Here is a 22,210-nt window from a genome sequence, read left to right as displayed (position 1 = left end):
TATGTATACGTTAATAAGGTTTTAAAGTGGAGAGTGTGTCATCAACTCTTGCGCAAGTGATGGACTGATAAGCGAATAATTGACGCATCTGTGAACATTAATCGTATTTGCTTTCTCGTAATAATCTCCGACTTTTAATCCTTTTATAGATAGTAAGGAATAAATGTCACATTTCCAAATGTTGCCAGAAAAATCTAATCCACTACCATCACAATCCACCACACTGTTTAACTACCTACCACACTACCTAGACTACCACAGGTATTTTCGCTACCAGAACAGTTTTCTGCTAATCTAACCAATTAGTTACAAATTAAGTACAACATAACAAATCAAAGTAACATTTCTGTCTTCATTTTTATGGCTGTAACTGTCTGGTCATATCTATACGATCGAAAATCGATGACGCGTGAACATATTTTTAAGTAGGTAGGTGCATACCAGATAACCATGGTATGACGCTGCAATAACTCGATTGCCACTGCATTTTTTAAATTTTGGGATAACAAGAATGGCAAAGAAGTTTTACATTAACTTCTAGGTGTTTCATCCGAAGACATACCTACATAATTAACGCTACGCTCACTCTCCTGGTGGCAATAATGAAAATTTCCACTCAACGCTACTGGTACCTACTACTAAGCAACATTTTACGTAGGTACCTAACAAAAGTGTAAACGAATCATAAACAATTACTTTGCTCACCCACGACCTTACGAAATACGTCCAACTCCTGGTAGCATGGTGAACGGTTATGGGGCTCTGAGGATGTACTCTGGTTGAGTTCGAAACGCGTCGGTGTAATTTGATGGTGGTGATAGAAGGGTTTTGTAATTTGTGTGTTCTTACGGTGTGATAGTGGATGAGCTGCATGAACATACACATTTGTTGTAATAGACTATCATAAGATCGCGTGTGAGAGCATAGTAATTGTTTATAGATATCTAGTTCATCGATAAGACCTCCGTATGAAGTGCAAAATTCGATCTTCGTATCTTGCCGTTCCGCTGACGCTTATATTATTTAATGCGAGAGTGAGAGGGACAATACTATACTTCGATTTTTGAATTTTGTAGTAGCCCCCCTGATTCAATAAACTATTTAAAAGTGCAAACGTGAAGCTTGAGGTTTACCGTGAAGGTCGCCCCGTCCGGCCAGCGCAGCGTCCAAGTGTAAGCCGAGGGTTGGGGGTACTTTCACGCAGGCTTCCAAGCGCCCGCGCAGCCTCCGACGGCCAGTGCTCTCGCCGGCGACCCGCCGTCAGCACGTTGTCGTGAAAAAAAAAACATTCAATTATTTTTTTAATTTGTTTTGTGAACAGTGATCTATGCTGCCAGTGTTGTGCTCAAGATAATGTGGCAAGTGAGGAAGGGAACGATGATATCGAGGTATTGTTTTTCTTTTGTTATTTTTTTTATCAACTGTATGTATTTAAGAGATTCAAGTAATTGAAACAGAACCTTATTAATGACGTAAAAAAATAATGCGAAATTAAATTACTGTAGGTACGATGAAATAAAAAAATGCATAATATTTTATTAATTAAATAATTTTGACGAGTCCAACTATCTAATTTATTTTATAACATAATATTTTTTATTTTCAATTTTATTAATATTTTGCAATGACTGTCGTTGAACATCAAAGCGTTGAACTCTAATAACAGCAAACGTAGCGGTGTAGAGACTCTACGAACCATAGCGTAGCACGTAGCTTTTTACGTACCTATAAATTATGTAACTTAATTATTATATTACATGATCTTTTATTGTAATTTTAATCAACTCTCACACCGTGTCGAACATCATTAACCCGTACCGGTACATAAATCAAGAAAATCATAAAAATAACTAATTTAAGTAGTAAGTAATTAGTCTGTTCTTGGAGCTACGGAAAATAAATTACTAAGATGTGTTTATACTACTAAATAACGGTTTGTTTTCATTCATATAATCAACACGGTTAATAATTTTATTACAGCATAATTTACTTCAGAGCTGAGAGATTATAACTCCAAAGAGCATAAAAGTTCCCGCGAAAGAAATATTCAAATGAAATGTTGTATGTTAATTTGATGCTATTATTGCACATATTTAAAACATTATGGTTATTTTATAACCGTTACAGAACCTACGCGGTAATAACACCCACGGATTTCGGAAAAAGATGCGAGAAACTATGTTAACAGTTATTTTTACATACAAAAATGTTATAATAATGTTGGTGAATTTATAGGGCTCGTAAGTTCAACTTATAATTATGTTAAAAATCTTATTTTCAATACATGCTTTTCTCATTTATGGTACTTTTTATTGCATTTACAGTCAGCAGCTTCAATATGTGACACAATAAAGCGTGCATAAATATCTGATAAATAGAGTCGTATCGGATAGGCATATATTGTCAAATACTTTGCACGCTCCGCTGTGGCAGATATTAATATAGCTGACTGTACCTGTGTCCTACTTATGTCTACCGATTTTCAAAGTAAATTCAATCACTAGAAGTGGATCAAAATTTGATGAAAATTTGCAAGATTTGAAGCAAGAAAATAAATATACGAGCAAGAAAGAAAATAGATATAAGTTAGATAAAAGCTTGTAAAAATAACCTTTGTAGCTTTAAATAAACATTCATTCAAATCGGTTTCTATTAAAACTTTGTTTATTTTAGTCTTGTCTAAAAAAAGTGTGCTAAGTGTGGGAATTTGATATCTCCTCGGCTTCCGACCCGCATTGGTCGTGTCGACGACCTCTGCCGAGCATGAAATACGGCAGTTTTTGCTATTTCACGCTTTGAGTTGTTTAGTCACCTTTCAATGAAAATTATGATGACATACGGATCTGAGACGTGGGCGCTAACGATGGGCCTCATGAGAAAACTCAAAGTCACTCAGAGGGCTATGGAGAGGGCTATGCTCGGGGTTTCCCTGCGGGATAGAATTAGAAATGATGATATCCGCAGTAGAACTAAGGTTACCGACATAGCCCGAAAAATTGCGAAACTAAAGTGGTAGTGGGCGGGGCAGATTGCTCGCAGGACTGATGGCCGATGGGGTCAGAAGGTTCTCGAATGGCGTCCGCGGACCGGGAGACGAACTGTCGGTAGGCCTCCAACAAGATGGAGCGACGACTTGGTTAAGATCGCGGGATCGCGGTGGATGCGGAAAGCACAAGACCGGTCTGAGTGGAGAGTTTTGGGGGAGGCCTATGACCAGCAGTGGACGTCTTTCGGCTGACATGATGATGATGAATTAAAATTATAGCTAATCGTTTTCAAAATCATGTTAACATTTTCTCTTGTACTGCGTTCCATTTAGGTATACTTACCACAAAAAAAAACCTTAAAGGATCATTTCGTTAACTAGCTGCCTGTCCCTGGAGAAATCCCTGGAACTTATACAGATATTATTTAAAGTCCACGCTCTCAAATGGTACCTACTGAGAGAAAAAGACGAAATTTAATAAAAAAAAACCCGTGGGACTCAAACCTATAAAATTATGAAATTTTGTAAGAATTAAGGCAGTAAAGTTTTATTTTGCCTAGTGCCATAAATAACTTTGGATACGACACCTCGGTGCGGGGTCCGATTCACGCTTAGCCAACTTTTTAATTATGTACTTATCTGAAAATATCAGAAATAACGGTGCCCTTTATTACCTTAGATTAGAAACACTTTATAGTAGTTATTTTTATTATTTTATAAATAAATATCATAGATCGTTTGAGCTATAAATCATTTATTAACCGGGCCGCCTTAAGTCACCATAAAATGTGTGATATACGAGTAACTGTGCGTCACCATGTCAAGGTGTGATCCATGATGCATTACTGACTACTAGAAGTTATTATTATTAAATAACTTCTCATTCCTTTTTGTATTCATTTATTCACTTTAATAATCTTAGAAGCATTAAATGGAATAAAAGTGTAACTGCAAATGTGACAACAGAATTTTTAATCATTGTAGAGATAATTGACTGACCGAAAATAATCTATATCAAGTAATGTTTGATATGTTTTAAACTCCTACATTTGTTCAGGGCCGGCCTTAGCCATCTAGGCACCCTCGGTGAGTCATATCTTTAGCGCCCCTTTTGATACAGCAAGCGACAAAAAAAGTGCATTGCATTTGTCTTCTACTCTCCACTGTGAGACTTCAATATAACAGATAACACTTCAGTCTGAAATTGGAACTAGACTAGAGAGGACTTTCACGGTTTTGAAATGTATTATAATCACGTGTTGCTATTATTGCAGAATTTGAGCAACACAAGGATGCAATTGGTAAATTTGCACAGCTGAGTTTATAACTCTGACCAAACTAGTTAAACAATCGTGTTTTGAAATGCATTTCTGACTACTAGAAGTTATTATTATTAAATAACTTCGCATTACTTTTTGTATTAATTTATTCACTTTAATAATCTATGCACTTCTGTCTAAACTAGGAAATACCTTGTTTTAATTGCAATGGCGATAATATGTTTCAAAGTGGCTCTACCCTTAATTTTAATAGCTATTATACGCTACAGAAATTCTAGAATTTGCTGGTAGAGTAGTACCCAGCTTTAAAGGAATATAACGTTTTAAACTTTCGTGATTCTCACTCATAGTCAAAATACCATAAACGGGACTTATGACGCTATTATTACACAACTAATATTTACCTCGACGTTTATAGGGTTGATTGTAGTTGTGGTAATTCCTGTGTCGGACAGACGAAAATAACAATAGCTGAGAGGGTCAAGGAACACATTGCAGCTGTTAAAAATCGCCAGGTAAACAAGTCAGCCATAGCCGAGCATTTGTTGGAGTCAGGGCCAAACCACTGGAATGAGCTTCACAATCCCAAAATTCTGTCCACGGAACGTCATTTTTACTCAAGAATGATACGTGAAGCAGTTGAAATAAAAAAGCATAAGAATTTCAACCGGGACGATGGGTATAAGCTTTCATCTTCGTGGAATCCTGTTATTAACAAGTGTCGGCGTCGGGATGAATGTTCGGTTGTTAGTGTTGTGTGTCGGTGTGATAGGGTGACTAATATAAGTGACCATGTGCGGGTAGTTCGTGATACGAGTGCCGGTACTATTAGTGATCAAGTGCGGGTAGTTCGAAGAACTCGCGCTGCTAGGCAGACTTGACACCCCACACTTCAGTCTACTCGTGACCACGGCAACTGTAACGTTGCCGAAACGTCGAGGTAAATATTACTTGTGTAATAATAGCGAGATAAGTCCTGTTTATGGTATTTTGTAAAGGAATATTTATTAATTACACACTTTCTACGAGTAAAAGTAAATCGCTTGCATGGTAAGGAAAACTGAAACATTAAATGTTACTGTGGGTCTTGACACGTAAATGTTTAAAACACGAGTAGGTAGGTAGGTAGGTACGTTATCTGTATTAATATCTGCCACAGCGGAGCATGTAAAATTATCTGACACGACCTACCGGCCCTAGAAATAGAGTCGTATCGTATCAGATATTGTCGTGTCACATATTGGTGCTGGTGACTGTACATACAAAGTCATGTTTGTTTCTATTTTGTTGAATTTAACATAGCTATTTCGGTAGATGGCGAAAGTAACGAGATTATTCTTTTTGACTTCTGAACATCTACCTTAGTTTACCTTAGTAAATTTTCTACTTATGAATTGTCTGTACCAAATTTTCAATGAAAGCGAGAGCATGACTTGACAGATTGTGATGGATGGCCCACCGTTTGACCTGTTACGTCGCCGCTGAGCCCAATTACGTTTGTGCCCAACGTTGCTTTATTGAATTAAAATATTACAACGCTTGTGGGAATTAGATGAGCTTTTATAATTCTTCTGCGCGACGACACTCCTAAAAGTGTGATATTTTTCGTCTAAACATGTACAGAACATCAAAATAATATGAACAATTATAAACCAGTTATACTTAATTACCTTATAGTATCGCCACATTAGCTGTTTTCACTCATTTAATCAATAAACATTATCTTTTAAATTACCTCGACGTTTTTGTGGCATTACAAGAGGTTAATTTATTTAAAATATTTCCATTTTGAGTGATTAATATCATAAATATTATCAAGTTTCTTGTGCTAAGGCCAAAACTACTATGAAATCAGTGTCTCACAGTTATACAATCCATAAATGTGAGGAGACCATGTATCGCTGCTTATTAGCTTAGGTAATTAGAACGACTTCGATATATTTATTGGCAAATACTTACACCACAGAATAACTAACTCTGATATTGACTTTCAGATGGTGCAGTACCCACCATCATGATTCTTAATGGAAAATAGATTTACTTTTAAACAATTTAGTAATCATTACAAAAATAAACAATTAAGAATATGCATTGACTGAAATTAAGAAATTGTTAACGTTTAAACTTTTTGGGCAATCATAATATTTCTAAAGTAAATTCCGTGAGGTTACAAAACTCAAGGCCGACACAGTTTAAGGTTAGTTGCGACAGGTGCATCCTTAAACATTCGAGAATAAACAAAGATACAAATTACGAAAACAACTATCGAGATTATTCTAAGGCCCTGACTACAGCTCCACATAGTTTTATCTTGACTTAGTAAAGCCATCTCTATATCTGGGGGCACGGTAGTGCCCTCACCAAGACGAACAAAAAGAAGACGGGGCACTACCTACCTTTTCTCGAACCGTTTTGTCGTATTTTCAAACCCTTATAAAAACCTAAAATTCCTTAAAGTGGCTCCGAAGCGGCATTTCATGTTCTCTGCCTACCCATCAACATCATCCCAGTTGACACCAAAGAACAGAATAATTGATAAATATATAACTTTCACCCTTCTACCCCTATAAAAGGGGTTGCAAGTCTGTAAACATTACTAGTAAAACAAGGATACTTCCCAGTGTCCTAGAATGCTGAAATTTGGTATGAACCTTAGGATTTATATAAAAAGAACAGCAAAATTAAGAAATCTATAACTTTCAACCTCCAACCCCTTTTAATGAGGGTGCAGACTTGCTTTAAAAGTATAGTAGGTAAGTTATATTTTCCGAACCAGAATATTTGCTAAGCGGACTAGCGAGCACCTTACAAAAATAAATGAGATCCCACCAAAAACATTTCATGTAAAAATGACGGCCAAAACTCAAAAGCTCATAACGTTTTCGCTGTAAAAAGATATCAGATCCAAGGAACAGCCAAGCCTCTTAACCCTGGCTTTACTAACCCTACACCTTGGTATTAAAGTGTGACCTGGAAGTTTCATAGCTCTATTCAATAGAGTCTATTGCATATCATAAAATTGAAGACCTGTGACATAATTTTCTACCATACATAAGTCTATCGAACCATAAGGCCGATATTGCAATAAATTAAGTTTGTCTTCAATATTGTGATAATATATTATTAATCTTATAAACCATCTATAAAAGTGAATAATTTGTAAAAAAAATTGGCGAAATGAAAGGATACCATCCCTCTGGTACCTTTCAGGTACAGCCCTAAAACGCAAAGTTCAATAGGTCGACTGGTGTCTATATTAATTTTAAAAAACTTAGCTCGTGCAATCAAAGCATTATCAGGTCCTATACTACGAAGTGCAAAATTCGAACTTCGTATCTTGCCGTCCCGCTGACGCTTATATTATTTAATACGAGAGTGAAAGGAATGGTACGATACGAACTTCGAATTTCATAGTAGCCCCCCGACTCCAATTGTCTCTGATGGCATACCAATGGGAGCGCCAAAGTTGGCATACTCTTCACTAGTCATACCGTAATTTTTGTCCGAATCATCGTTTGTCATAATTTTTTCTCATTGATACCTTACAGTTTTTTGAAATTTTTACTTGGTCATTCTATAGAAAATTATAGGTTAGGTTAGGTTTGTTTTATAACAATTCTGAACAATTATTGGATTCAGAGAAAAAAGAGTTATGAAAAACGACCGTTCTGACAAATACTACATTCGGACTTCCAATAAGTATGCGAGCCGATATGGACCCCATACCAATAAACGGCACCTTCACCTGGTCGAACCTTTGGGTCGAACACAATCGCGATGACAGCGGGAGCGTGACGTAATGCGGCGCATCTTGACCGGCGTTTATGCAACCGAACGACGCCGCAACTTATCTAGAACAGATGATACAGTGCGGGGATCTTTGATTTACTTTTTTTGCTTAGTGCATAAAAGATAACTTGTTGAAATAAATCTAACTAAATTAACTATCTCAATAAATTATTTTTCTCTGAGTAGTGAGGACTAGAGTAGGCTTATAAAAGATATGTTTTATTTTTATAAACATACGTACCTACTAGTGATATAACGAATGTCATTTTTTGAACATTCGCGAATGCGAATGCGAATGCAAATGTCTGACGACATTCGCGAATGCGAATGCGAATATGTATTCAGTTTTTCGTTCTGGCGCCAATTGTCTATGGCAGTCTCGTTCGAGCGAAGTGCGTTCTGTTTGTATTTTGTTCCGAGAATTACCGAGTTTATACGAACGCATACCAAATTATTAAGTGAAGACTGATAATGTGATTACGAGGTTAAGTTATTTTTTCTTGTATAAAAAACATAAGAAATTAATGTATTTTGATTTTATTAACCTACTATTATCTAATATTGCTGAAATATTCGCAAAAGCGATTCAAAAATATGCAAATATTCGCGAAAGCGAATGCGAATATTACATCACTAGTACCATTATTAGGTAACAATAACGAATATAATATGAATAACGTTTTATGGTGCTTAAAAGACATGAAATTAACAGATAATAAACCATTTCACATAAAAATTAATTAAAACTAATTAATTTCGATACAAAGTGTTTTACCTTATCTAAAAAATTTGCATATATATCTGCCTTTTAATTACGGTTAAATAGGTTAAATGTTTTATCTGCACATTTATCATTTATTTGGAAATGTTCTACTCAAAGAGTGAACTTTCTGTAGCAACGTATGCTGTATATTGAAGTGATGGCACTCGCACTCGCTATACAATACACCAAGTAACGAATAGTCGACAGCTAGGGATGAGCTAAATCATCGATGTTTTTCGTGTTATTTTTAAAAGTTACTAGTACAAGAATCGTATAAATCTTTATCTTATATCTCATCCAATGCTACCAATAAAGCAAAACAAAAAAAAACAAAGGTAAAACTAATCTGCACTAGTCATCACTGCCTTTATTAAATACTGGTTTGCTATCAAAATAAATCATTACTTTTGATATCTTATCGAAATGTTTCAGTGACAAATATCAATATAAAAAAAAATTTGCTCGTGCCTACAAGATCCATATAAGGTTCGGAATCTTGTCCATTCATAAACGTTGCATAAGGAAGAAAGTTACTGGAGATCCTCCGAAGAGGCACGTGAGCGTAATGTACTCGTAGTACCAGTTTTCATAGTTGGAGGCATGTTTAAAGAATGCGGGCCGACAGAGGGGATGGTTCTCTGCACGATCTAACTATTTTATACATGAAATATTTATTACGTAATCAGAATTACAACCTGCACTTAACTAGCTTTTCGTCCACGGCTTCGCTCCTGTTGCAAGACCGACTGCTACGTGGTGTAGTAGGGAATGAGGTCAAGGGTCAACCCACATTATAAATGAAACCGTTTTCATAATTTTCAGCTTTGTGGTTCACGAGTTCGGGCTTTGGGTTGGGCTTTGATTAAAATGAACACTGATGATAGAAATCGGACACACAATTTTTGATTTGTTATAAGTTTGTTGTAATACCTCTTATGATCCTGTACTTAAAATAAAATACATAAATAGACGTGCGTAATATGTAATAGGTACGGTATTTCACTATTTTGTATATGTTTTATAAATTAAAACTACACAATGCCTGTTATCGAATAAAAAAACAATTTTAAGCTACCTTTTTCAAATAACAAAGTTATAAAGGTTTTAAATTCAAGATTAGACAGAGAAAGACATACTGGCATGTGAAGTCACACGCCAGTCCATACTTGTTGCATAGAGAAAAGCGTTTGAGAAAGAGACAGGTATATAGATTTTTCAAAAAATCACTATAAATCCAATTTTCAACCGATAAAAAATTTCTCTTCGCTAAACACTATCTGTACTTATATCTATACCTTTATAATAATATTAAGATATGTCAAAATCAGGAGTTGTCATATACCGTATTATGAAATATAAAACATTTAACAGGTTTAAACAAAAGAGGCATTGCAAAATTTGAACTTGAAAAATGTACCTTGCTTTATTGTATGTGGTGTGACGATCGAGTAACAAGTGTTTGTTTGTAACTGTTGGAGTATGAGTTAGAAAAAAATCCAATTCTAGGTTAGAATGTATCCATTTGAGCGTACTTATTGAAATATCACTTGACCGTTGGGCCTCGAATTTCTAGTTGGGGGGTACCCATGAGTCCAGAACTACATATATTTATACTTAGCAGCGTAAATTACGAACACGTTTAGATTTAGCGGGCACTAAATTAAACTCGTTGCGAAATGATAAAATTAAAAAATATGTTTCACATATTTTATTGGACGAGTCTGCAATCACTCGTAGAGTAGATAGCATCCATTTAACGAGCTTTCTGCCCCGCGGCTGTAAACATTAGTGGAATTTTTCATTAAGCATGTTAAATGTCAAAAGGTGAAGATTTGAATGTATCTTTGGCAGTGATTAAGTAGTTCAATCTATAGGAAGAATTCGCTTACCGCGTGCCTGCAGAAACGATACAGTTTTTCGACATAAAAACTATTGAGTACTTTAAGCGAGAAAGTGTAACAAACAAATGAACATACTCGCTTTTGCATTAATAAGGATATTAGTAAAAAGTATACGAGTATACAGATTATATAAAATAACTATAAATGTTTATATATCCGTGGAGATCGGACTCGTGATTATTGCCTATCTGCTCATTACTTAATCTTTGTTACATCAAAACAATAGGTAGCGATCTTTCCTCGTTTCACTTAAGTTTACTAAAATTAATTTAAGTTATTTTTTCATTTCCATTAAATGAAGAGTATCAAAAGTTAAAGTTGGCTGAAGAGTATCAAAACATCTTACACATAATCGTTATTATTTTTGAAATAGTTCGCGATCTCTCGGCGGGTCAGAGTCAGAGGTCGCGTCAGTCGCCGAGCGGTGAGCAATCGCCCGTGCAACAGTTCACACGTAACAAGAAAATAAACTTGTCGACAGTGGAAAGGAAAAAAAAAGTACTAAAACGCCAAAATGCTACTTTTGTTTTTTTTTTTTACTTTCCAATTCATTTCATTTTGTTAGCTATACTCGCATTGGCATCCAAACTTTACTTTGGTACGGATATACCAACTCTTTTAGTCGATGTCATTAAGTGCTAAAGTGTTTCCTCCAGTGGAGACGATCCTGGCTGAAACACTAGAATTTCACCACCAAATTTATATTAAAAAAAAAAACATTTATTTCAGAAAATGAAATCCATAATTTGTTAGTAACAAGGTTGACTTATAATACTATGTTAGTTTATCATAATCAAATTAATTTTAAATAAGAATTCATTCATTTACAATAATCATTAATAAAATTAAATTCACTATATAATTATCATTACTAAGTTAATAAATATTTTCTAGAAATCAATACGTATAATTATTATCAAAGCAGAGCCCTACCTTGATTGGTCAACTAACCCCCCTCTCACGTGCAAACTCACGAATCGACCGAGATAGAGGAGCAGGACAGTCAAATCTCTCCATCAACATATTTAGGATGCCGTTCCTACTCCCTCGCGCGCGCGTTATTAATGATGCAGACTTTTTGCGCATGAGTGCGTGGAAACCGTCAACAGCAGCATCAGCAAACATGCCCGATGCACTACAAAAACGAGGGATTCTCAACAGCGCCCTAAAGGCATTGTTGTATTGTATGCGCAGAGCAGCGTACGACCTCTGCGTGAAACTCACCCATAGACTACTCGTGTAAAAGCTTTGGCAATAAGCTTTAAAAAGTGTTAATTTTACACCTAGTGTGCAACGAGTAAATCTATGTGCCAGCATGTTACCACGCACGGACAGCGCCCTACGCTCACGCTCAAGGTCAAGGTCATCCCTAAGATCTTCGGTTACAATATGACCAAGTTACTTAAACTGCGAAACACGGTTCAATGGTACACCGTCCAGATAAAGTGGTGGTATGTCGTTCGGTAACTTATTGGTACCTTTAATAATCATGTACTCACTTTTCTTAACGTTGTACCTCAAACCGTGCTCCACTGTGTATCTCTCGCATACTTTTAACATTTCCCTTACAGCACTAACTGTGGGACCGAGCAGAGCCATATCGTCAGCATAGCTGATATTATTTACGCTTACGTTATCTATACGACAGCCCACCTTCATACTGCTCAGTTCCTCGATTAGTGCATCAGCGTACAAATTAAATAACCGAGGAGAAGTCAGCCCCCCCCTGCCTCACACCACAGTCCAATATGTACTTTTAACCACATTTTTTATATATACTGTCGCTGTACTTACTTAAGTATGCATGGAAATATCGTAAAATGGTTTGTCAATTCTAAAACGGATATCTTAGGTAGGTAATACAAACATATACGAACAGTGTACGTTAGATAAAAGCTCCTAAAAACATATTTTGCCTTGGCTTATAATATCAGTACCTATCCCAAGCTGGTCAAAGGCCACTGGAAGTGGTTCTTTATTAGTTCACGCTTCTAAAAAATTCAACTGAATTTTGAAATACCTAGCTATTTTCAAGATCTCTCGTCATGTTGGAGACCGTACTCATCGCCTTTACCTATAGAAAAATTAGCCAGACTCAGCCGGTGAAATTACTGGCACTTGTACCTCAAGATACCTCCCATCTTAGGCCTCTTGGTTGGCAACGCATCTGCAATACCCCTGGTGTTGCAGATGTTTATGGGCGGTGGTGATCTCTTACCATCAGGAGACCCACTTGCTCGTTTGCCATCCAGTCAAATAAAAAAAACCTCAGGATGAAGAGCTTTTTTTGAGATCAAGTTTATTATTGTCGTCGCTACCTACAGGTACACACAAGACCGCTCAATCAGTATAATACTTTTGCAGCCAATACATTGGCAACCCTAACTGCCAACGGTCACTGGGGCGGTAATCATCCGTTATGTAAGCCCAAATCAAAATGAATGGTGCTCTGTACCGCAATGAACGTAATCTCTACGTTTGTCGGTAAATTTAAGTAGCGAACATGTTTGGTTTTTTTCTTTATTTTTAGCACATTCTTTGTGTTTAACCAATAAACCACGAGAAGCGTCTTAATTTCAGTAAGTAATGAAACTGAGAATTGTTCCACATGTGTATCATTTCAACATTGTATTCACGTTGTATCGACGATTATCATGATCATTAGTTTGGACGCTTAAATCAGATACATACTTAAATACATCTAAACACCCAAAACTTGAGAACAAACATTTACACAGTAGAGAACAGTCAGTAAAGAATGTACTTGTACTATAAACTCAATTAAAGGTAGAGTCATTCACAATGTCATTTAGGTATGTCTAATTTTGACAAAATCACGCGTCTTTGTGGATGGCACTAGGTATAAGTAGTAAGTGATCTGGGAGCACGGTAGAGCCCCAGCTAAGACAAGCCAAGCGAAACGCAAGGGCACTACCTAACTTCTCTCGATTAATTATTCTGCGAAATTGATAATGATTGACCCCTAACAAGCTACTGAAGATATTTTTTTCTGTACCACGTTTAAACCAAAAAAACATTGAACTATTTATTATAAACCTCGAGTAATATTTCAAATAGCTTAGTATTTACTTAGCAAGTAATCAAAATAATATATCTTGCATAATATGGCTTGTAATGACAAACCATACATTATACTTACTCGTAAGCTATTTTCTCATTAAAAACTTGTCAATCGTTGAATTAAATACTAACTTCGCTAACAGCTTGATACATAGTCCTGTCAGTCAGCGGCAAAGACATATCTACAATTACTTACTTGCTCTTATGAACTGAATTTATGTCAGTACCGCTACTTACGGTTTCATCTATCAAAGCGAAATCTGTTGAAGCCGATTCAAATACTTTACTTCTGCACAATAAGCCAGGGCACAAACGACTACTAAAAGTCGCGACGTAGATTCTATGTCGCCACGATCATTACCATCATCCTCATCTCAGCCTGTACACGTCCCACTGCAGGACACGCACGGCTGCTCTCAGAATAGAAACATGGGAACTTCACACACACCATTGAATTTCTTCGTAGGTGTATGCAGGTTTCCTTAAGACATTTTTCTTCACCATAAAGTTCGTGGTGCATTTGGCACATAACTTCCGAAAAACTTAGAGTTGCGAGCCCATGCTCGAACCCACGACCCTCCGCTTGGGAGGCTAATAGCTTAAACCACAAGGCTACCACGTCTTCCATACTACAAAATTCTTATATTCATTCATTCCAATAGTTATTAATAAACAATATTAAAATCTCTCTGCCTACAATTCACTTTTCGTGATTGAAACAATAGACGCAAATTGATTACAGAAATTGCTAAAACGTTCTTAACACAATTTACCTTTAAACGAGCTTGCTGAATTTAAGGCGCAAATACTCGTAGTTTGCAATGTTTATATTAACATATCTTTAAACAGCACTCCATAAGGCCTTATTCGATAATAAAAAGTAACGACTGGCAGCGAGGACGTGTTGAGAATTTAATTCTAGATGTTCTTCGCAACAGTTGAAAAAAGAGTCGGCAAAGTAAAAGTAACGTAACTGGTGATTTGTGTAAGCTTCTTGCTGCAGCTGTCACTATTTATCAGCCGTTATGTTTGTATGAGGCGAGGAAACTATTTTTTTCTCTAAATGAAACATTATTTTAACCGACTCCAAAAAAAAGAAGGCTGTCAATCGGTTGCATTTTTTGTTTTTTAATTAGAATACTATGTATAAGTAATGAATAGTACTGTATAGAAGCTGATTTAATTTTTTTGGTTGTTGCTGTGGATGCTAGGGAAATCGAGGGAACTCTTCAAAAATTGTAGATAATACAATTAGTCATGTTGTAGTACATTCGATAAACTGATTCACTGCTTTTAATAATCAATTTCACTATGATTTTCTTGACAAAAGTATGGGATGTCAACATAACATTAGTAGCATTAAGGTCCCACCCTGGTACATGATTCAGTTTGTTCGACTATTACCTAACTTGTGCATTTTCTCTTCGAAATCAACGCATTTATTGGTGACGTGGAACTTATGAAAAATACCACAAGTGGCCACCGGGGCTGATCAATACCAAGTACCTATTAATTTAAAACCAATGCATTAAACGTTACCACACAAAGATTAACGGTCTCTACTTAACATACGATTAACATACCGGCACTAAACAAAGATTTAAACACGCGTCAGGAAACCTAATGGGCCTGTTAACAGTGGATTGAAGGCTTAGGTAAAAGCTCGAAGCTTGCGAAACTCAAGCGCAGGCCACACCTGCTCCACTTACAAATTACATACGTTGCAGAACATTTTGAAAGGACCCTATAGCATACAAGTAGGTATACCTATTGATCTAGATTCTATACGCGTGCAGAATAATAAAAAGCTGGCCGCGCGGCCGACTGGATTCTAATACCTTTAATGTCTTATTTTGGCGTTTCAGTCATACTTCTAAGTGCTAGTTTAAGATTGCGAGAGCTAACGTGCTAGCTTCGTTAATTTTATCTCGCTTTGATATTAGACATACTCTATTAGTATTTGTATTGTTTTGTAATATATCTAAGTATGTAAGAATTTATGAAAAAAATCAAACCTTTTAAAAAAACGTAATTAATAAAATGCCTAACATAATTTCAGTTGTTACTGTTGAAAAGACAGTAGTAGCTTATGGTATGGTATGTGAACTTCACACACACAACGTGAAGGTTAAATCACGATGTTTCCCTTGCCCATAAAGCTCGTGGTAAATTTCAAGTGAAATGATGCAGCTAGTTAAGCTCACCCACTCGTTAATCAAAATCAAAACGTTTGTTCCACAAAGAGCTCTTTTAGACAACACTTTTTTTAACTACCATCTCCCCCGGTCATCCAATCCGCTCACTTACATTACAACAATCATTCGTCCACAGATGGACTCACCTTCATTGCTTTCTACATATATATATATATATATAAACCCCTACCTATACATACATATACATACCAAATTTCATCAAAATCGTTGGAGCCACTTCCAAGATTATGATTATATATCTGTGGCTCCAGTGAAAAGGGTACAGTCTGAATTTGGCCAAATTGAGTTATATAGACCAAAAAACACAAAAAAATAACGCATCGATTGGTGTAAACGGATCTAAGATATCTTTAAAACAACGGAGTTTTCTGGTGGTCAAGGGTAGAACTGCCTTAAAAAGTTAGGAACAGAGGGTACTTGTCAAGTTGTATTTCTATTAACTAAAGTTTTGTTTGTGATTTATGATCTAAATTTAGTTGTACGTGCTGTTTTTCATATGGCGGGTGTAAAAAATCTAAGCACACTTGAACCCCTAAAACAAGAACAGATTTATTTAGTTTACATTGATACAAGTTAAGTTCAATCTCTTTACACAAAAAAATAAAATAAAATATAAGATTAAGTCGAGCTGCGCCGTTTTCACAAATCGAATATGAAAAAGTTTACGTGGAAAAGGATATAAGTCTTTGCGCGGAGGAATGAGCGGTGAGTGGGGAGCCACGGCGCTCACGGATGAGCCACAATCGTGTGCGCTGACTTGTGCAGGGAGAACGCGCTTGCGAGCTGCGCAGTTGACGGTTACGCGATTAAGTTATATCCTTTTACACCATTTTATTATTAAACTAATATGGCACATTGCATTAATTTTAAGGGTATTAATTAAGATGTATCCCTTGACACCAATCATTTAATAAGAATGATTAAGAAATCAAAATATCCATAGGACTAAAACTATTATTTAATTTAAATATCTAAAACTAAAACTTTAATTAAAAAAGAGAGGTGGGCTTCTTGGCATGGTGCCCATCACGCAGGCAGCATTCCGCGTTGAACTCCGATTTCGATTCTTTGCGCGAGAAAGCTGCCGGCGCGAGGGTTGCCTGTTGCCTCCCTTAACCTATTGCTGAGCTCCCTGTGTAGCTCCAGCGCACCCTTACCCAGGGACCTAGAGTCTCGACGCCGAAAGCAAAGAAATGATATTGGGCGCCGAGACAGCTATATTTTGTGACCTTGAGGCGTTCCGGGCGTCTACCGCCGCCCCGCACGATTGGTAGTTGCTGTTAGGTAGGACGCCGCCAGGGTGTCTGTACAGGTAGCGTCCCACACCAGCGCACGGCCAGTCTTCCAGGGTATCAACGACATTCCGTCAGGGCGCTTGCCATCGCTCCGTACAATCTGGGGCTACAGAGCGGAGGGAACGTTGGCACTAAAGAAACCCTTCTGAGAATGTCGTTGAGAGTGGCGTGGCGGGACAGTCGGTCGGCACCTGAGGAACAGGACAGCCATGTTGGCCGAGACGGTCCACTGGAGCCCCACAAGAAACACAGTTGTTACTTTCGCAGATCCCAACTCCCAGCCGTAGACCAGCAGCTATGCGTAGTGTCTGGGTCGATAAAAGTTCTAGTGTTGGGAGAGGGGTATGCATGGAGCCAGTAACCAGATTCTGGCTTGGACACAGCTAACAGTCTGTCCCGGTCCCTGCCTGTTATAGTTCTATTAATGCCTATAAGGTGGTGACGGAGGCTATTGTACTCCAGGCCCTTCGCCTATGTGGGTTGGACGGGAGATTTGGACTCGGTCCAGCTAGCGAGTCATTCGTGGCCTCGTTCAAGCATGCAATCTCGTAGTTAATGCCTGCTGGAGCTTTGAGTATTCTACCTGCGAGATCTAGCGTGCTGTGGATCGAAGATAGGAATGCCGGCAAAAGCTACACTTGAAATTTTGCGAGTTCCTAAGCCGCCGTTCCTTATCGGTAAAGTGGCTTGGGTCCATGCCTGCTCGCTGAGATAAATGCTCAAAATGTTTTTAAATTTGGGTTTTCATGAGACTATCAATTAGGTATCATCAAATGGGGGAATTTCGAATGAGGCAACAGCGAAGCAGGTAAGTAAAAGGTCACTTCAACAAAAAAATATAACGAGGACAAACAAAAGTTTAATATCTCTGAGACTGCAATTTTCAGTTTTAAAAAGCAGAATTTCCTAATTTTGACTACAATACAAGACGTATGATGACGATCAATGGCACACGGTATCTTCTATGAAGACGCAGAAAATCCCCTCTACCTAGTGTGTTTGACATACTTAGATACTAATGTTGAGAAATTTTAAGTTTGTTTTAAACGGGCATTTTTTATGTTTGCATGTGAGATTTTTGAAAAATTTATAGCGTTTTTTGAATAGATATTTAAATAATTTCATGTGTGTTTTATTCACTCAACTTGGATACAAGAAGCATTTTGAATTTTTCATTATTATTTAAGTCTACTTATAACTAAAACACAATAAAAAAAAAAAAACGTGCAAAAGGCTACATGTCTGTTATGTCTGTAATTAAGTCCAAAGAACTGCATAAATTGAAAAATGCAATCATTTTCTACACCATTAGTTCGTAAGCTAGTCTTCTGTGGATAATATTATACATGTACTACAAAAACATTCCGGATGCGTACCCTTTTTCACTTCGTATAAATTACGAAAACTTGGTGAATAGCGATATATATAGCCACTTGAACCTTTTACACTTATTTTTATACTTCTATTTTGGATACAAGTAGTTAATTTATAAACTAATAGATCAAGAGCAAAAATAACATTCCCATAAGAAAGAGCGCAATTAATTTAGTGCTTTAACATACCACATTTATTAGTATATGTAAATATACAAGTGTAATGAACGTAAGTTTGAATCATCTCGGGCGTAACTGTTTTTTGCGTCTCCTGTAAACTTGGGTTTTTCGACATGTACCCCTTTTCACTGGAGCCACAGATATATATACAAGAATTGCTCTTAAAGGTATTAGATAACTTTGGTAAAACCGATTTTATCCTAGTAGGCCTAACATTCACTAGTTATATATATATATATATGAATGCCTCAATTGTTACCTCCATATACATAGGTACATGGCTTTTCTCATACAGTCATAACAGTTGATTGCCACAAACTAGTTTGTGGCTAGTGAATATGTTTAAACTATGATAAAGATAAAAATAAAAGTAGCAATTTTTACATAAATAACCCAGTATGCATATGTACGAATGGGTAAATTGCATTGAATTTATAATCATAGAAAGTGTCATAAATGTGTGGAAAGCAATATTATTATCCCGTAAAATTATGCTTTAGCGACTTCCCACTTTAAAATGTGTTGGGTAACCAGAACTCCTTTCTAGCATGTGCATGCCAGGATCTATAATAGCTTTTAGGTGTGATACAATTACGTCATATACGATTACATAATCCAATGAATTACACATTAACTTATTAACGCACACGAAGTTCCTACGGCTCTAAAGCACCGTGTACTTACTAAGTATAAGATCGGTTTCGCATTAGAACGGTAATCCATGAAAATACGATCCGGAGTAGTCGTAGAACTATTTTTGTTGTGAAATCGGATGACGGAAATCGGATTTAGTGCGTAAACTACCATACAAATTGTTCTACTACTTCCTCCGGTCCGTATTTTTGCACGGATTTGGATCGCACTCGAATCAGACGTCGTGTGAAACCGCTCCAAGTGTAAAATAGTTATTTGTGCAACAAGAGAGCAAAGTCGTTTTTTGGTGCAAGTGTTGAATTTGAACCAAGAGCAAGCGAAGGATTCTATAATTGAATCACGAGCGTAGCGAGTGATTCTAGGTTAGAATAAAATCACATATTACCCATTTACAGAACAAACAATATAAAATATATATAAATAATTCGATTACTAAGAAACAAATATAATAATCAAATTTAAAACCATTACTCAAAAAATATACGTACAGTCGCCATTGCCATCACATCTTTAAAAAGTCACCAAAAAGTTAAAAATGCCAGAGAATGATCAAAAGTGTCCGGCAAGTAAAGAGTTTTTGAATTCGTAACGAAAAAGTGTGGTAGGCTTGATACAAATCTCATACTCAGTGCATAACATGCATTGTAATTTGAAGTTAAAACTACTAACTTGTAAAATTAATACTGCAAAAGCTCATCTTTGGGTCATTAAAAAGGTTGAACAATAAACGTATAGTTAGGTAGTAAACGTTATTAAACCTTTTTAAATATGATTTTATTAGGAGTTATATTAAATAAACATGAATAGATTTAGTTACAAAATCATTCAATTTGATAAAAATTAATTTAATATTTATTCCAACGCCAAGATACGGATAGGCTGTATACGGAACGCTACTAAAAAAAAAACAAGATCAGCGGTTTTCGTGCAACGAGGTTGCATACTTTATTAAAAGAGCGGGAAAATTATGACATTTTGGAAACATTTCTTTTTCATGTCATTTATTATAGATATATTTCTAATACTTACTATAAATTTAATTTAAGATTGTAATTAAATACATTTGATCCTATCTCTCGCTTTTTCGTGTTGAAGTGAAAGTACCAGATCAAAGTGAAGTTCAAATATTTGTAATTCAGTGAGTAGACTGAGCACTGTCTAGAATTAAAAAAAATAATTAAAAAGTTACTTTGTCTCACGGAGTAAGCAAAATGTGATTTTGCTCACTGGATTCTCATAGCAAAACCTGCCTGTTTGAGGTGCTGAGGTGAAAATATGTTCACCGTGTTTTGTTTCTGACGGGCCAGTTTTTCTACATGCCAGTGGGTTGCCACTAGTATTAATTTAATGCTAAGAATAGTTCTAAGTATAGCGTAATAGGGTAATACGGTTAAGTGGGCAAAAATCTTGCCAAGCTTCCCCAAAAGTCTTAACCAGGGACCGCAGAAGTATTTCGTAACGAAGGAGACCAACTTCTTCGATACAACTTCCTGTGGTAATTTTTTCTTACGCACCAGTATATTTTCTTAATTCTTAATCAAACAGGGGGATTATTTTGGCCTGCCCTCTATTTCAACGGTCACTAGTGTTATTATCATTCTCATCATCATCATCATCAGCCGGAAGACGTCCACTGAACAAAGGCCACTCGCCACTTGCATCCACCAGTCCTGAGGCCTGCCAACGCTTCGTCTTTCGGTTCGTGGTCAGGCCACCACTCGAAGATTTTTCCCTCCCAACGGTTACCTGTTCTTCGAGCGATGTGGCTTGCCCATTGCCACTATCATTATCATTCTAAACATCCTATTTGTTCGCAGGTTGATATTACTAGCGCTATGCGCGAGCGCCAGTGCGCTGACGCCACTCTCGGCAGCTGCGGACGACAACGACTGCGCGTTGTACCTCAACGGCCCCGGAAGGACCTCTGCTTTCGACTATAGCCTCAACCTGTTGCGAGGAAATTTGTAAGTTTTCATCATCATCATTATCTCCAGCTCCAGCTCTGAATTTTCAAGGCAGTGTACCTACTCGCAGAATAAAAAGGCTTGAGCTGTAGTTCCCACGCTGGCACGGTGCGGTTTTTTCATGTGTGTGAACCTAGCATATCAATTTCTAGAATCTCGAAATGTAATTGCTGTTCTAGTAGCATCCCGAATAGTTCTACAGTTCTGGATATTTTTTTTATAGTTCAGTTCAATATAAAAAAAAACGATTTTATAAAAATGAGATGCTAACTTCGCGTGCACATGGTTTTTTCTTTCTTTCTGGGATTGAGTCGCCTAAAGGCCCAAAGGGTTCTTGCTTTCGTTTACTTGTTTTTAGTTTTTAAATTTTATATGAGGTGCTTTATAGGTATAAATATAGGAGATGGAGCTAGGTATTCAGTCGGGAAAAATCCATAATGGACGACTGGGGAGGGCCCAGACAGTGCGCACTCTCACAGGCTCAAAAACCCTGCAAGTTCCCAACTCGCCAGAGTTTTGCACGGTGCGAATTAAAAACTTTAAAATACACCATTGAACTTGTTGCTTGTGTGTGCTGATTTTATCTCGAAGTTTTCCTTCATGGAATTGCTCAGGTGAATTCAGGGTCCTCTGCTTGAGATGGCATAGGTCAAACCACTTTCAGGGTACAGCTACAACGGCTTTTTTCACTTGTGATATTTTGTAGTTTATTTTTTATAGCTTTTAAG

General features: G+C 36.8%; 1 protein-coding gene across 1 annotated transcript in view; it reads left to right on the top strand.

The window, feature by feature from the left end:
- The first annotated feature begins 1,220 nt into the window (after positions 1-1,220).
- The window catches only part of cysu (peroxidase homolog), a 52,938-nt gene continuing 31,948 nt past the window's right edge, over positions 1,221-22,210 (top strand). The window contains exons 1-2 of the mRNA XM_074096394.1: positions 1,221-1,388; positions 21,336-21,482. Of these exons, the coding sequence (XP_073952495.1) occupies positions 1,354-1,388; positions 21,336-21,482 (182 nt within the window). The 5' untranslated portion in view covers positions 1,221-1,353. The remainder of the gene's footprint in view (positions 1,389-21,335; positions 21,483-22,210) is intronic.

This window comes from Choristoneura fumiferana, chromosome 13 (assembly GCF_025370935.1).
Source record: "Choristoneura fumiferana chromosome 13, NRCan_CFum_1, whole genome shotgun sequence".
NCBI lineage: Eukaryota > Metazoa > Arthropoda > Insecta > Lepidoptera > Tortricidae > Choristoneura > Choristoneura fumiferana.
This window is presented reverse-complemented; position numbering and strand designations above follow the sequence as displayed.